Source organism: Oculina patagonica, chromosome 10 (genome assembly GCF_052425735.1).
Source record: "Oculina patagonica isolate OP01 chromosome 10, crgOcupat, whole genome shotgun sequence".
NCBI lineage: Eukaryota > Metazoa > Cnidaria > Anthozoa > Scleractinia > Oculinidae > Oculina > Oculina patagonica.
The window spans coordinates 3,383,114-3,398,482 of record NC_135767.1 but is presented as its reverse complement, the minus strand read 5'-3'; the positions used below and the strand labels follow the sequence as shown (position 1 = coordinate 3,398,482).

General features: G+C 40.1%; 2 protein-coding genes and 1 non-coding gene across 4 annotated transcripts in view; 1 reads left to right on the top strand and 2 right to left on the bottom strand.

Moving 5' to 3' along the window:
• The first annotated feature begins 1,623 nt into the window (after positions 1–1,623).
• On the top strand, positions 1,624–1,696 carry Trnal-uag (transfer RNA leucine (anticodon UAG)). Its single transcript has one exon. It is a non-coding gene; the product is annotated as a tRNA-Leu (tRNA).
• A 2,030-nt stretch (positions 1,697–3,726) lies between these two features.
• Positions 3,727–10,524, bottom strand: LOC144628632 (TNF receptor-associated factor 5-like). 2 transcript variants are annotated; one of them, XM_078486774.1, is made up of 8 exons: positions 10,339–10,524; positions 9,976–10,027; positions 9,222–9,320; positions 5,899–6,063; positions 5,521–5,598; positions 4,968–5,045; positions 4,271–4,384; positions 3,727–3,913 (listed from the first exon to the last, which is right to left on the bottom strand). In XM_078486774.1, exons 1-8 carry the CDS (start codon positions 10,506–10,508, stop codon positions 3,872–3,874), a joined length of 798 nt encoding a protein of 265 aa, XP_078342900.1. In that variant the 5' UTR covers positions 10,509–10,524; the 3' UTR covers positions 3,727–3,871. The 2 variants fall into 2 exon arrangements, with proteins under 2 accessions (XP_078342900.1, XP_078342901.1); XM_078486775.1 differs by having other exon boundaries at positions 3,727–3,892.
• Positions 10,525–14,530: 4,006 nt separating this feature from the next.
• The window catches only part of LOC144628647 (uncharacterized), a 27,886-nt gene continuing 27,047 nt past the window's right edge, over positions 14,531–15,369 (bottom strand). Inside the window, exon 22 of the mRNA XM_078486790.1 lies at positions 14,531–14,735. Within this exon, the coding sequence (XP_078342916.1) occupies positions 14,555–14,735 (181 nt within the window). The 3' untranslated portion in view covers positions 14,531–14,554. The remainder of the gene's footprint in view (positions 14,736–15,369) is intronic.

Sequence of the window (15,369 nt, the reverse complement as noted above, 5' to 3'; positions counted from 1 at the left end):
AATCATCGAAATCGGGGATTCTGGGTCAAACTACGGGCTTGTTCCCGGTTGTCAAATTTTACCATTCCAAGGATTTTATTCATACTTGAAGCGTTTATCGAGTTAATTTGAGTCAATGCATTTACAGAGATCCTATCGAGAAGTTACAAAACTCGGTTAATAATCGTTCTTTGAACAACCAGACCTCGAAGTTTATTGTACTAGAGACCTAGAAGTAAGTAAACCCATGTTTACTAAACGTGTTTTTGTCACCTTTGGTGTGGCGGGGCAGGTACAAGATAATTAAGATTTTCTCCAAGGTGTAAATTTTGGAAGTTTTGTTCGCGTATAGAGCGGTTTTTACTTGAGTGTCGAAAGTAAATTGCGTTTGCTTTGGTTTTGCAATACTACGCTTAGTGATTGGCTTAAAAATTTCGCGCCACTTTCTCGGCCAATCAAAACTAAAACCAATCCCAATCGTGACTCGCTCGCGCAAGTTTTTCCGCGCTTCGTGTAAGCTACATGTATTTGCTTCGAGTTTGATTGGTTCACTGGATTGTCTGTGTCCTTTGTGATTGGCCAGAGTAATTACTTTGGTTTTAGTTTTATGACACTCAATTGAAAACTACTCTATGCTAAGACAATTGGTATCGTTTGGAGTAAGGGGCGATGTCAATAGAATTTAATGACTAGTAAATCGCTCAGAGCTTTTCAAATCAATGCAGTATGCGGTATTTTGTTTAGCTACTTCCCCATGCATATAAGCCGTTTGAAGTACCGAACGCGTCTGCAGTGTTCCCTTTTCGGTCAGCGAGGCCACTTAATGTAAGGAACACGACGTATCACTGCGAACAGAAGTCATTCGAGAAATAACATTTGGGTCAGGGTGCCTTGTTCCTTGATCCAAAGACAATCAGGGAGGTCAGAAACTTAAGTTGTATGTTTTACAGATCACCCTGTATACGTCAGTTTCAAGTAAATTTAAAGATTGATAAAAGGAGAGTACAATATTTTTTTAAGTTATGAAATTTATTAATAATCCAGTTATAGACAATCGTGGAAAATTACGCTATAAATCGAGTTCTACGTTAAATAAATTTAGAAAGAGTATTTTCTTTCCTCGCTCTTCGGGACACAAATACAAGTAGGTCATATAATTAAGTGCTGATTTCCTAGTTGGCTAATATCGTGAATTTTGTTTAATATTACGATACGTAATAACGAAAGCCCGTTTCAAGTTGATATTTGATTCAAGTTACCATTTTAGGCCTGGCTGAACCTTGAAACGTTTTATAAGGCACAGTTAAAGTACTCTGATCATTTGCTGTATGTTCAGTAGTATGTAAAAAGTTTGATATGTGAAACCGGTGCTAAGAGAACAAATGCAAATTTATTTAAATGTTCAGTTCTTCAGAAACGTTACTGTTGGAATAAATGTTTTTTCCATTGCGCTGTTGTCGTTTTTCAGTATTTTACTTGTAGTATCGGTACTCACTTTGGAGGTTGGTTGGTTGCATCTTTGATATGCCTTAATGTGACTGTGTGATACAGTTATGAGTCATATGTGCCAGTCATCATTTGGCTGTGTGACCGCGTGATGCGGTTCCAGTCAAAAGCCCACATTTCACCTTTGCGCACCACAGAGTCCCAGTAGCTCAGTGGTAGAGCATCCGTCCTAGAACACGGAGGGTCGTGGGTTCAATTCCCATCTGGAACTCGGATTTTTTTCCGAGTTCGATGCTATTTAAAATCTTATTTAGTATCGGTAGAATCCCGATTTCTCTAACCAATTTTTATATCCCTTGGAAAGAACTCTGCAACCCCCCCCCCCCCCCCGATTTTTCGAAGCAACGTTCGTTTCCCCTGGAGGTTCAAGAAATCGGGATTCTACTGTATATTGTATTTTCTGGAGATTAGAGTTTCGTTAACGTAACTTAAGGAACGGACCACTATTTTTTTGGAGGGGGGGATGAAAAAAATTGTTTGCAGGACCTGGAAAGACATAATAAATTGTTTGCAAACACGATATGTATAACAAAAAATAGTAAGAATTTCGAAAAAAAAAATGTTTGCAGAGGTGCATAAACTAAAAAAAAAGTTTGCAGAGGAAAATTTTTCATCCCCCTCTCCAAGAAAATAATGGTCCGTCGCCCCGACCATCTGCCCCTGGGTCTCCAAGGATGTCGTATGTAAGGAAAGCAATGTGTTATTTTATTGTTGATTTGTTTAATTTTAAGATTGTTATCCAAATTCTTTTTTATGTTTAATACATTTCCAGAACGATTCACGAGAAGAACTAACCATTTCGCATTTCACGGGAACTGTAAAAATGAAGGCCATTGACGAAGTAGGCTATATAAGTGAGTTTCATTTGCGTCTTATAAAACAAGTCTGCATCCAACTTTGTATACAAACATTAGAGATCAGCTTAGGTTATAAGATACGGGTGATTGAACAACTAAATAACAATAAATTACAAATGTCTTTCTTGAAATCCGGCTTTCACCAGGAGTTCACACTTGTGGCATAATTTATGTTAATTATCACATAGTAAGCTACAGGTTAACTTACTAAAAAAGTTAAAAATAAATTCTCTGAAAACCAAAGGAGGATATCACTTCTGTAAGCAAACTATGCTATCAAGCCGGTAGAGGCAACACTCAAGCAGCTCATTTCACAATAAACCCGGTGTTAAAAAAAATGGACTGTGACGAAGATTCGAGGCCTTGTGCTTCGTCAGGGGCTAAAAGGAGAGATGACGATGACGATGTTGATGATGATTGTTCAATTGTAAATACAGCAGCTCACATTTCAGCAATTGAAACACTACATGGCACGGATGACACATATAGCGTGCGTAGTTAAGACCTGTTATTAACAACACTAATTAGCTAATGGTGATAGAAAAAATCTCTTATCACCTGCAAAATTTATATAAAATTTATATGAGCGTGGGCTCAACATAGTTTCTCTACAAACTTTAAATCTTAAATGGCTGAATTTGCGTGACATCTGGCTTTTGACTGTCAATTCAAAACATACATTAACAGCTTCTTGGATAAAATCATGGATGACAAGCAACATATATACAGAAAATACTAAATTCTAATTGGCCAAGCCAATCCTGAGATATAAAATTTGTAGACTATTACAAATAGAGTAACCGATAAGTGCATCGAGCACGCTGTAAAGATGGAAACATCCTCTTTTGGTAGAATTATACTACTATTTTAATGCAAATGCTGCAATTTGATTGGTTGCGCTACTCGAATACTATCAGTTGATAAAGCTCAAGAGCAAATTATTAAACTTTTAATTACGTAACTCAGCATACATGCAGCTATTTTCTTTGTAGTTATTGTGCATTATTTTTGCTGACCATTATACACATAGTATTGTTTTTTACGTATGATCGAGTTTGCAAAACTTTCAGACCGACAAAGTCAATTATGCTACCTATCCCATTGCGGACTTCTTTAAAGTTAATAATATGCGATATATTTTCTCTGGTTTGCTTGCGCGGGTCTTGATCAATCAAGGTTACGCGAATCTCCTCTGTAAAAGGCCAGGGTAGTATACAGTCATAATCCCCCTCAAATACAGTAACATAGAGCGACAGATAGTTTTCCTTAGATCGTTTTTCTGGACTGGAGATTGCAGGCTGCATAGTCGGCTTATAATTAAGCATGAGTTTTAATTTGTATCCACATCTACAGAAAAAAAATGGATCGCTTGATACAAACTTGTGTTCCCCTTTTACTATGCGAGCATAAACATCATCATAGTTTGCAATCTTCCATATAAACGGAGGATATTTCAGGCTCTTTGACTGTTCCATCAATTGCTCTATCTGTTGTGACTGTTCCTTCTCTCTGGACATCAATTGCTCTATCTATTGTGACTGTTGCTGTATCTGTTGTGACTGTCGCTCCATCTGTTGTGACTGTCGCTCCATCTGTTGTGACTGTCGCTCCATCTGTTGTGACTGTCGCTCCATCTGTTGTGACTGTCGCTCCATCTGCTGTGACTGTTGCTCTATCTGTTGTGACTTTCGCTCTATCTGTTGTGACTGTCGCTCCATCTGCTGTGACTGTTGCTCTATCTGTTGTGACTTTCGCTCTATCTGTTGTGACTTTCGCTCTATCTGCTGTGACTGTTGCTCTATCTGTTGTGACTGTCGCTCCATCTGCTGTGACTGTTGCTCTATCTGTTGTGACTTTCGCTCTATCTGTTGTGACTGTCGCTCTATCTGTTGTGACTGTCGCTCTATCTTCTGTGACTGTTCCTTAACCAGGCTGACAAGCTCATTAACTTGAAGCTGGGTGGCGTCAAGACCGCGAAGGGCTAAGTTCAAATGGCTTTCGACTCGAGTTTCCGAGTGATTTTTGGCGTTGGATCTTGGAAACTGTAAAGGGAGAAATTAATTCAACATTTAAAAATTGGCCAATGATTATATATATTGTTTCTTAGAGGGCTGCGGGGAAGGGGCACATGATGCATTTGTGCAGTTCAGGTTAAAATTTGCTATAGACACTAGACAGCTGGGGCTTGTTTGGGTTCCTTGTCTTTACAGGGGGGGGGGGGGGGCGTGATATGCAGTTCAGCGTTTTCCATTTCAGGTTTCAAGTTGCTATAGACACAGCACTAGGCATCTGGGGCTTATTTTGGCTCCTTATCTTTCACGAGATTTTTACAATTGTAGAATATTTGATTTGAGGCCGAAATTCGTATAGTCCGGGTCATAATCAAAGTGAAAAAATGCCCAGGACCTATGAGGCCTCGACCCTACGTAACGGTGAAGGCGTTCACTGGATAGGTTATAGAGTTAATGAAGACATGTAACATTATGAATTCCTGTAGGACAACCTTTTAAGTCGAAACAGCTTCAAACATGTTAAAACGACTGCGTAATGTCCTAATAAATTCCTGTATTCACATGCAGTTGTGCTCGTTTTAGGAATTTGACTATATATTCAAAATATCCTTACCACTTCTCCACATCCTAAGTTCTTGTATTCACACTGAATTTCGGTTGCAGGACATTCATCCCGAACATGAACATCAAGCTGTCAAGAACAACAACAAAAAATAAGCAAAGAACAGGAGAGATTTAAGATTATATAAAACTCTTCCACCTTGTAAGTCGTATTCATGATCAGTGAACCACAACTGAACGGTTCCTTGGAATATGCGTATTTCACCCTTTAGAATTAGATAGCCCCCTCCTCTACCCGGGCCTGTACTCAGCATCCTCGCGGCACCTTAAATATCCCTCACGGCCCCCACCCCTTAAAAACAGATAGTCTTTTCACATGGAGAGTAACAAAAACCTTTTTGTACAGTGGGAAATACTTGTTGCCAGCGAACGTAATGAAGCACTAGTTACACTAGTTGATAGAAAGCTATGAAATTGTTTTACATCAAATACTGTTTAAAGTTAAACGTCTACTACAGTGGTGTAGATACGGCATAGAGTGATAAGGTGCGTTTAGCAGTGGCATGACCTGGCACGGGTTAGTGATTTTATGGTATCCAACAAACCTTGTCTCGTGGAATCTCTCTCAAACCACAGTTGTTAGTACACTGGACAGGAAACTTTGGACAAACACTAAAATGTTCCTGAAGAAGAACACACAAAATTAAGTTAATTAATAAGAGCACTTTCGAAAGTCACCACACTAGCGCGCCACATGTACCACCCCACGTAATGGTCAAACTGTCATAAGCCCGACGTTTCGCTTTTTGTTGGAAAGCTACAATTTTAGAAAAACGTTGCTAAGTGGGACTACCCTCAACAATGTTCAAAAATGTCGCGCAATCACGAAAGAACTGAAAAACAACAACATCAAAATTGACTACTGCTACATGCTTTTACTAGTATTTTAACTTTGTTTTTTGAACACATAATTGTTTGCAAACCCGTTCCTGAATCACGATGAATGATTCTTGACAATATTCACAGATAGTCTTCCTCCAGAAACATTCAAATGTCATGTGACCGTGCAGGTCTTGCTTGATGAGCTTCTCTGTACAGCCTGGGTTTGGGCATTTGACCACCTTGAAAGGACATTCTGACTGATGTTCCTTCAATAAAATGATAATACTAGTGGTAACCACAGGTTAGAAAGTGCGGGCCTAGATGCACTTAAAGATCCTTCACTGTCACCTTCACCTTCCATGTGACAGAAGCGTCGATCTCATTAGACAAACTTTTGTGATTTACACTTCGCATTTCTTCGCATTCTAATCGTTCTTTGTGGAGGAAAAAATTCTCAACTATTTCGGATCCTTTTGCATTGTAGCCGTTCATGGTGGAAGAACAAATAACTTAAGTCACCTCAGTTCACAGCAATAATTCCAACAGGTCGCGAAAATTTCTCAGACGGTGTCGATAAAATCACTGGACAAGAGACAGTTATTCCGAGTAGCGCGTCACGCAAGGAATGCATGATTTTATCGAACATGCGGTGTAATTGAGACGCGATTTTCCTCGGTCGGTGAACTCGCTATGTTGTCAGTGTTGTAAGGGATTTTTCGAGATCAATCGTTGTTGGAATCATTCGTTTTGCCGTGGTTTATCTGTAATGCAATCACAGTAAATCTTCTCAAAACCAACGCCGAAACAACGCCTGCAAAACGTAATGTTTTCAATCTTCCATGTGGCAGAAGCCTCGATCTTATGTGACACACTGTTGAGATTGACACATTGTTCTTGAAGAACAGATTTTCAACTTCCGGTGTTTCGACAATCTGTTGTGATTGACACATTTTTCGCATTCTGATCGTTCTAAGTGGAAGAACAAAATTTTCAACTTCCGCTTTGCAGCTGGTCTTTATAAACGTGGCGCGCACGCGTAATACGCAATCCGCTGGTCACTGTCAAGATTAGGGTTGCGGGCCTCTCTTGGGCCCGCAAAAAAAAAATCAAAGATCTCTTCGAGATATCGACTTTTTTTGCATGAAGTTAGTATGAGTAGAAGGTTTATCCTGGGCATTGTTGTTCGAACATATCATGGAAGAATTCAAACGTCTGTCAGTTCAAGCATTTTTTTTATATTCGCGGAGGAAATGCTGTATTTGTCAGTCGCGACGGCTGGGCGCTTTGCGACTCATATACTTTGGCTTGGTTAAAAAATGGTAAACTTTGACGCTTGCCTTTAATCGAAATAGTTGTTTCCTTTCGAGTTAGAAAGATTTCTACTGGGGTTAATGCAGGGTTCCCGATAAAGTTTGAGAAGTAAATTTTCGCATGGATATTACCAAAAGCCGCTTCTCCTCGCGTTATTCTTTACGTTACGGCTACACATGCCATTTCTAACGACTACATTTCCAGTAAAACAGTTGCTGTTTTTTTTCTAATGGCGATGCATTAACTTCTGAACAGAAGCAAAAACGTTTAGTGTTTATTTACTGCTTCCACCGGAAGTAATTTCACAACAGGCTACAAAAAAAACTTGTAAATATCACTTGACACCTGCATTGAATGTTAAAATTCTAAATTGTGCAACTCAGCAGAAATAATCAATTGTCACGAAATGAGTTCCTTTTGGTTAACTATTAGCAACGTTTTAGTGTGTAAAACACTTGTACCAGTACAAATATTAAAACTTGACACCACTAAGATAATTACGCACCGAAGCTGGTGTTAAGGATCTACTCAAAAATTTACAAAACAAACAAATAGTGTCAACCGTAGCCGGTAGAAAATCGAACGAAAAATATAAACAAAACAATAAATAAGTCCGCCACTGCGTGAGATGGTTCTTGTGTGTCCCTAGCCTGCCGCGAAATTAATAGTCATAAACGGTAAAGAAATCGTGCGGTACGGAGACCAAACTCAAATTTAAGAACACAGGAAGTTGACGAAACCTTCCCCAAAACTACTGTCAAGATGCCAGCGAGACAATAAAACTGCGGCGCGATTCTCTTCGCCCGATAAATGAACCGCGCGTAGTTCAAAGTCATGGGAGGCTGCAAAAGAGCGGCTAGCGACTGATCCTGAAGTGAGTGCAGGAACCACCGCAGCGTTATCGCAAAATACTTGAATGCGGCAACCGGCCCACAGATGGCCCCACAAACGCAAAGCAACTAGGATGGCGAGCGCTTCTAAAAGATGAATCTCTAAAAATCGGGCAAGGACCACTGAAGGAAACTGTACGTGAAAATATTGAGACTGCGACAATCCACCACATCCCGATAAGCACGCGTCAGTGGAGAACACGGTGTCAGGAGCAGTTCAGACAAGTGAGGAAATAATAGAAACTCCATTGCAAGTCCGCATGAACCGAAGCCACCACGCAATGTCTCTACGAAACTCAGTAGTAAGCCGCGTGCGATGACCATTCCGTTTAAGTGTTCGCAACAAACAAATAGCTGTACTATATCTATATCACGTGCTAAACATGCAATGGGATCATATAGCTATTACGCAATGTTGATGAGTGGCAAAAGACATTACGATCTGAGAACCTGAACGATAAAAATAAACAAATATTTGTTATATAACGTTTATACATGTGACAAGTCACGTTTTCACGAGATCGCAAGTGTTGACGCAATACTAATGAGAGACCCTTTCATCACCCACAGCGGAAAGAAATCCCTTGAGAAATTAAAACAGTCCCTTGATAGTTAACAAGAATGCGATTCCTTCCGGTTCAACATTTAGCCCCACATAACTGCTATTCTCCTTCATTTTGCTTGTAAACAAGCAAAAAACGTCGAAACGAGAAAAAAGCGAATACTTTTCGAAGACACGACTTTGTAAAATGTTTAGCTTTGGTACCCTCGAAACTGAACGGAAAGATTAAATGCTACAAAAATGGTGGTAAGAAGGAAGCCCAAAGTCGGAGAAAGTATAGGAAAATAGTGATAAATTTGAACGATGTTATTATTTTGAGTGGGAAAATTATAGAAAGCTGTAACAGTCTGTTTCATATGATTTATTTCATGCATACTAGTACGATTTCAATAGTTTGTATGTGGTAATTTTATGCGTTATTCTAACTTTTTCGTTACAATTTTAGCTTGATTCCCAGACGGTATTTGCACTTTTGTCCAACTTTTTTCTATAGTTTATAAAGTCTCTCGAAGTGTGTTTGTTTTGTTTGTCTGTGTGTATTCGATTTTGTCACAGACAGAACGAACGCTAAAAGAACGCTATTTTATCTAATTTAGTGCTACTTGCAATGAGGTAAAGGAATCTTTCAGGAGTACATACAGAAAAAGTCAAAAGACCATACCTCCGCAGCACACAGTTCTCCCGTCCACGAACATCCAAAATGAGGACACTTCACCGTGAAATCCAGAATTTCGCGATGACAAGCGGCGTCTGGAAATATCTGCAATTTAAAACCGATTGCGAGGAGAACGTAATAGGCCAAGTAAAAACCAAAACCAAATGTTTCTCGTCCGGATTTCTATAAAAAAAGAGAGTGGGGAGGGGGGGGGGAGCGCTTTTTCTGGTTAATTCCTACTTTTTATAGGCTTCGTTTTATGATTTAGCCTGCCTGAAAGCTCTCGTGAAAGTAACGCCTGTTTGTTCTTGTTCGTTCCAACTTTTCCAATAACAAATAATAAAAATAGAGATGCGGCCCCAAAAAATGAAGTAGGCGGGGACGAGAAACATTTTTTTACATGGCCTAACTTTATTTTTAAGTTAAATATAGCTAGGTATAAACACATTCTAACGCAACCTCGTTCCCAGGCATTTCCCTTGGTAATTTGGAACCGTTCCAAATTACCAAGGGAAAAGCCCTGGGAACGAGGTTGATTCTAACGAAACATTTTGTAAAATTATAAAGCAGCTTTCACTCATGATGTAGATTTGTATACGTTTGAAACATTTGGCAAGCTTACTTTGCCTTGTTGACCAACGGGTTAAAATGCCCAGCTATGAACTGAGTCTGTCATTTGCCTAATACCTCCCAGCCGAGGCTACGCCGGTTTGCGTGACTGGTGAATACTACGTCACAAGAGGGATTTTTAAAAAATTACCTTCTCACGTGACAAAGGCTGCCTGTCGACTGGACATGTCGGTGAAGGACGTCTGAACAAAGAAAAATATCCAAAAAAATAAAAATAAATCTCATGCATATAAGAAAATATCGTTGGATTGTTCTTTCATGATATTCCAAAAACCCTAAATGTAGGGTGCTTTTAACGTAATACATAACATATAATAACATTTTTGCACGGATAAAAATTGGATCAACAAGAAAGCTGACAACAAATACTCCGAATATTTTTTCTAACGCAATGAACATTTTAATCACATTTTAGGTGATCTGGCTTATCTGCGATGTTTCTAGACCTTTCAGTGCGCTCAGAGCAATGATCAAGATTATTGATGTCGTTTACCTTAGCCAGGATTCCATGCAGATTTTACAAAGTCTGTGTCCACATCCTACAATCTGAACAGGATCCTTCATTGTTGAACGACAAACAGGACATTTTCTATCCTCTGGAACTCTACTTGTGAACTCGTAATCGTACCCGCCAAGCTCTGGTACATTTCCGCCCTCCGCCATTTTAATCACTTTCGGTTTCTGAGAAGGATCGCGGCCTCTGGGGACGTGGAGCGTGATCAAGCATTCCATTTAATGTGCTGTCATTTCTTGTCCAATCAAGGAAAGAAATCGCAAGCTCTGGCTGATAGCGTGACTTGGAGTCACGAGCACCCGGAAAATAGATGTCGTGGAACCCACAGCTCGCCTTTCACCGTGCTTACAATACGATTATTTCGTGAGAAACAATACATTTTGCAAGCGGCCTGCCAATGCGATTTGCATACAGGCGAATAGTACGGGGGGTGAAGGAAGGGGAAGGGAAATTTGCCCAATCACACAGGCGCATCTTTAAAAAAGATAAGTATCGATCGCGGAAAGAATATTAGTGGGTGAACTGACGTGAATGCCAGATTTTTTCGTGGTTCTCCGGCCGCCATTAGGCGATCAGATATAAAGGGGCTATATTGAGTAACTACTGTGAAGTTTCCTTACTCACAGCTTCTTTGTTGCTCTATTATGACGTTTTAACTAAAAACGTATTTCGATCAACACTGCCGTGGCTCGTTTCGAAACGTTTTTTATGCAATTTATTCTGAAACCTCGCCAAATCAGAGAAGATATCCAGAAAAAAGTGAGGAAAAACAAAATATTTAATTCGCAAGCTTCAGGTGTGTAGTTCATTTTTGGAAGCTCGAGAGTCCATAATGATCCCCAAAATGGACCGTAAATGATCCCGCAGAGAAAAGTTGAATGGCACTGTGGTCGTTGGATTATGTCTGTTTGCTTTTTATACAAGATTTTTTTAACAAGTCCAACACAAGGGTAAACCTAACAAGTGCAAACACTTGTTAATCGACTTCTTGATGTATTTGCGCTTTGAGCGTTTTCGTTTTCGAGTTCTGCGGCCTAAGTTTTCGAGCTTTCGGGGTCTCCGTTATCGAGTTTTGGGGTTTTCGGCCTTCCGTCTTCATTCTCGGCGTCTTCGTTTTCGAAAGGACAAAGGAAAACTAAACCGATAAATCAAAAGCTAGTCAGCAGCTCGTTTGAAGAATATTTTCATGTCGATTTCGTTGTGGCCGTCGACTCGCTCGTTTAACTTTTCGTGACCGCTGCTAAAAATGAATACTGTTATAGAAGCCACATTAACTGAGACTTTATCAAAGAAAAAAAACAAATAAACAAGCAAACAAACAAAACAAAATGACGGAATTCACTAACTTACAAAACTGTTGCCGTTATTGCGACATTCGACTACCTTGGTTTAGTAATATGGTCCATGCTTTGCCCCGCGAAAATTTTTGTCTCAAACAGCAGTTTGTATTAAACTGCTATTTAATTAACTTTTAACTTCTCACAGCACGAACCACGAAAAACCGACTTTATAGAGTCGCTTTATATGAAGTTTAATTTTACTGTTGGTTTTTGTCAGCTTTTTTTTTTTGGCCGAATTTTTGTTTTACCTTATCTGGCTTTTCATTAATCTATCTTAAACTCAGATTGACCGCAGTTTTACCCCGAAATAACCTCAAATTTATGTCGATTTCTGCTGAATTTGCCGCGAATTTACCTCGATTTCCGGTTGATTTTAGGTTGATTTAAGCTCTAACTTTAGGCGGAATTTACCCCCATTTCCGCTGTATTTTAGCTGAATTTAAGTCTGATTTTACTCTGATGTCGGCCGTATATTAGGTGAATTTAAGTTTGATTTTACTCTGATGTCGGCAGTATTTTAGCTGAATTTTAGGCTGATTTTACCCTGATGTCGGCAGTATTTTAGCTGAATTTTAGGCTGATTTTACCTTGATGTCGGCAGTATTTTAGCTGAATTTTAGGCTGATTTTACCTTGATGTCGGCAGTATTTTAGCTGAATTTTAGGCTGATTTTACCCTGATGCCCACCGTATTTCAGCTGAATTTTAGTCTGATTTTACTCTGATGTCGGCAGTATTTTAGCTGAATTTTAGTCTGAATTCACCCTGATGTCGGCAGTTTTTCAGCTGAATTTTAGGCTGATTTTACCCTCGTTTTTGCTTTTAAAAGTGTACCCTAGTTTTACCCTGATAAAAGGCGGGTTCAGGGGTTATATACAGTTCCCCTTTGGCTCTGTTTTAGGCGGATTTTGCGCTCCATTGGCTGACTTTTATCCTCAAACTTACACTGATTTTAGGCCGTTTTCCCCTCATTTCAGTTCAATTTATCTCAGTCCTACCTTGTCTTAGGTTGGTTTTTGCCTTCGTTCATCTCAATGTTGCCTCGATTTTATACTTTTGTTGCGGCAGGTGGGATATGAGGTCATTTCAGCTCAGCGTTAAATCTCGTAATAGGGATGAGCTTCTGCGTCATTCTGTTGACAAATAAAACAGGTTTGCGGTTTTGCGTGTCGATGCAAAAGTCTGTTTTGACAAAACGGGTAAATGCGCAACCACCGGACAGCTACTTGTGAGGAAATGCCCCACCGTGTTGACCGACAACGCATCAAATGCCCGAAAAATGGCCGGGGCTGAAGGGGGAATGATCGCGCTTGAAGTTGACGTCATTCACATGTTCATTTCCTAATTTTTTACCTTGATTTGCCTTAATTTCAGGTGGGTGTTTGCGTTTTTCTCGGCTTAATTTTTAAATCCATTTACTTTGATTTTAGGTGATGTTTCTTAATTTGTTTTACTTGTACTTAAAAGTGTCCAGGCTCCAATCACCACGTTGCGTGACGCGTGATGTCACAAGATGAGACAAACTCGTTCCCAGGATCTTACTCGCGTTTTGCGCAAGGTCAAACTAAGCAAACACCTTGCACATTTTTCTTAGCCCATTACCATGGAGTCCAAGGCGTCTCTACTTTGGCGATCGCGAAACGCGACCAAGATGCTTTGGGCGAGTTGGTCTGAGCGTCGCCAGATCATTACGTCACGAGTTAGTGGAAAGAGAACGCCAAAATATGCACACGCATCCAGGACAGCCTTTGAGCCTTTAAAATTAGTTCATCATCGTTTTTTCAATCCTTACGCTGGCGTTTTTTATATTTTTCCCGTTATTCGCCCCCTGTTTTCGCTAGGGTTTCATTTTCGCTAAATTTGAGAGACTGAATGGCCTGAATGCTTATTTATAGAATGAAAAGGAGTAAGCGACGTAACAACCACAATCACCACAACAGCAACAACCATTTTATTTGTATGATTCGCAATTTTTCATATGGAGCGCGAAACGAAAATATACCTCTGATAGTTTTCCCCATTTTTGTTACCGTGCTTGGAGAGTAAAACCTTCCAAGATTGTCACTTGCAAAAAAAGCACCTTAAAACGAACAACAGGACTCTAAATACGAGAATACTTTCTTATAGCTCGGCAAATATGAATTTGCCGAGTGTAAAAAGTCCTTTTTCCTGTTCTACCATCAAGAAGCGAAATCTGGTTAGTGAGCATAATTACACGGCTTGGTCTACTTGCCAGATTTCGCCCCAAGGCAGGTTAAAATAAAAGAACACTTACATCGACATTACAACGGACGTTTTACTGGCATTTCGCATCTCCACAAAAAAACGCTTATAAAAATGCGAATTTCATGGGGGTGTATCTTTTATTCAAGGTGCTCTAACAAACAGTGTTGATAGTTTTTCTGTCCAAGCCAAAGATGGAATTTAGAAAAAACTTCGAGCTGCTCGCTCCGTCGCTCTTTCTTTTCGACTAATAACACTTTAAAAACGCTTTTCGAAATTCGTTCACTCCTTGCCTCAGCTGTCCTTGTCTAAAATTATTCAACATGGCTGCCATAAAAACAAGTTCTGGCAATATTTAACTTCAGTTTTCTCTGCTTGTGCATGACGTCACATGAAGGGATATTGGTTCAGGGCACAGTCATTCTAGCTTCAAATTTACACCAACGTGAACACGTAATAACGGTCGCTTGTCTGAGGTTCGTTACTCATAGCGTACCACACGCCGACCTAAAAGGAGGTTGCGTGACTCGATGCTCTTTCGCGTGCGTCACGCAATGCAAAGTCAAGCGTGTCAATGTTCAGTTCAATATTTTCTTGTCCTGGCAACGCAACATTAACGACAATCTAGCGATTTTATCCCGGCAGCCCCACCAATTTGTGAGGGTTAAATTTCACAGTAGCCTCAATGTTCCATGGATTGTCCACCGTGTGGTCGGTTTCTTTGGCGAATCCCTTCTCAATCATGACTTTGTTGATGTGAATTTCTTCACCATTGGTATCAAATAAATCAACATAAATTGTCTGATTCCACGCCCTGTAATGAAAAGCAAACAAAATGCGAGTCTCAAGTATGTTACGATCTGAATCTCATAAGCGAAAAATTCTAAACGTTTCTTTACTCTTTTACAACAGATTCAAACAGGTATGTTCCAGATTGGGTCAATGCTTTGGAGTCCGTATGTTTGAGCTCTGCCCTGTATTGTGCTCCTGGGCTAGACACTCTACTCTCACAGTGCCTCTCTCTCTCCACCCAGGGCCCAGTTGTTCAAAGGGTGGGTAAAGCTATCCACCGGATAAATCGCCATCCAGAGGACAACTGTCATACAAAACCTTCTTCGCTTTGCATCGGATTATGATTTATCCAGTGGATAGCGTTATCCACCTTTTAAACAACTGGGGCCAGGAGTGTAAACGGGTACCGCCAAATTGTTAGAAGCCTGGTTCGTCACGCGTTTCTTCCCTACGTTCGTGGGAGAGAAACGTGTGACAAGCCCAAAGAACGTCTGCGAAGGAGGCTAAATTGGTAGGGAAACTTGACTAAAAAAAACTGGGTGGTGGGGGTGGGGATAAGCTGCGATGATCTAGCGTTCCATCCACAATAGGGAGCACTCCCCCCTCGGGGGATGTTGGACCAGAATGTTGGAATCGTTTAACAAGGAATACAGTGT

Bases quoted from the DNA above. Each gene is read 5' to 3' on its own strand.
- LOC144628632 (XM_078486774.1), bottom strand. From the start codon at position 10,508: ATGGCGGAGGGCGGAAATGTACCAGAGCTTGGCGGGTACGATTACGAG. The intron at 10,028-10,338 runs GTAAACGACATC...TTCTTTGTTCAG, and splicing joins TGCATGGAATCCTGGCTAAG to ACGTCCTTCACCGACATGTC. The intron at 6,064-9,221 runs GTATGGTCTTTT...ATTTTATTGAAG, and splicing joins GAGAACTGTGTGCTGCGGAG to GAACATCAGTCAGAATGTCC.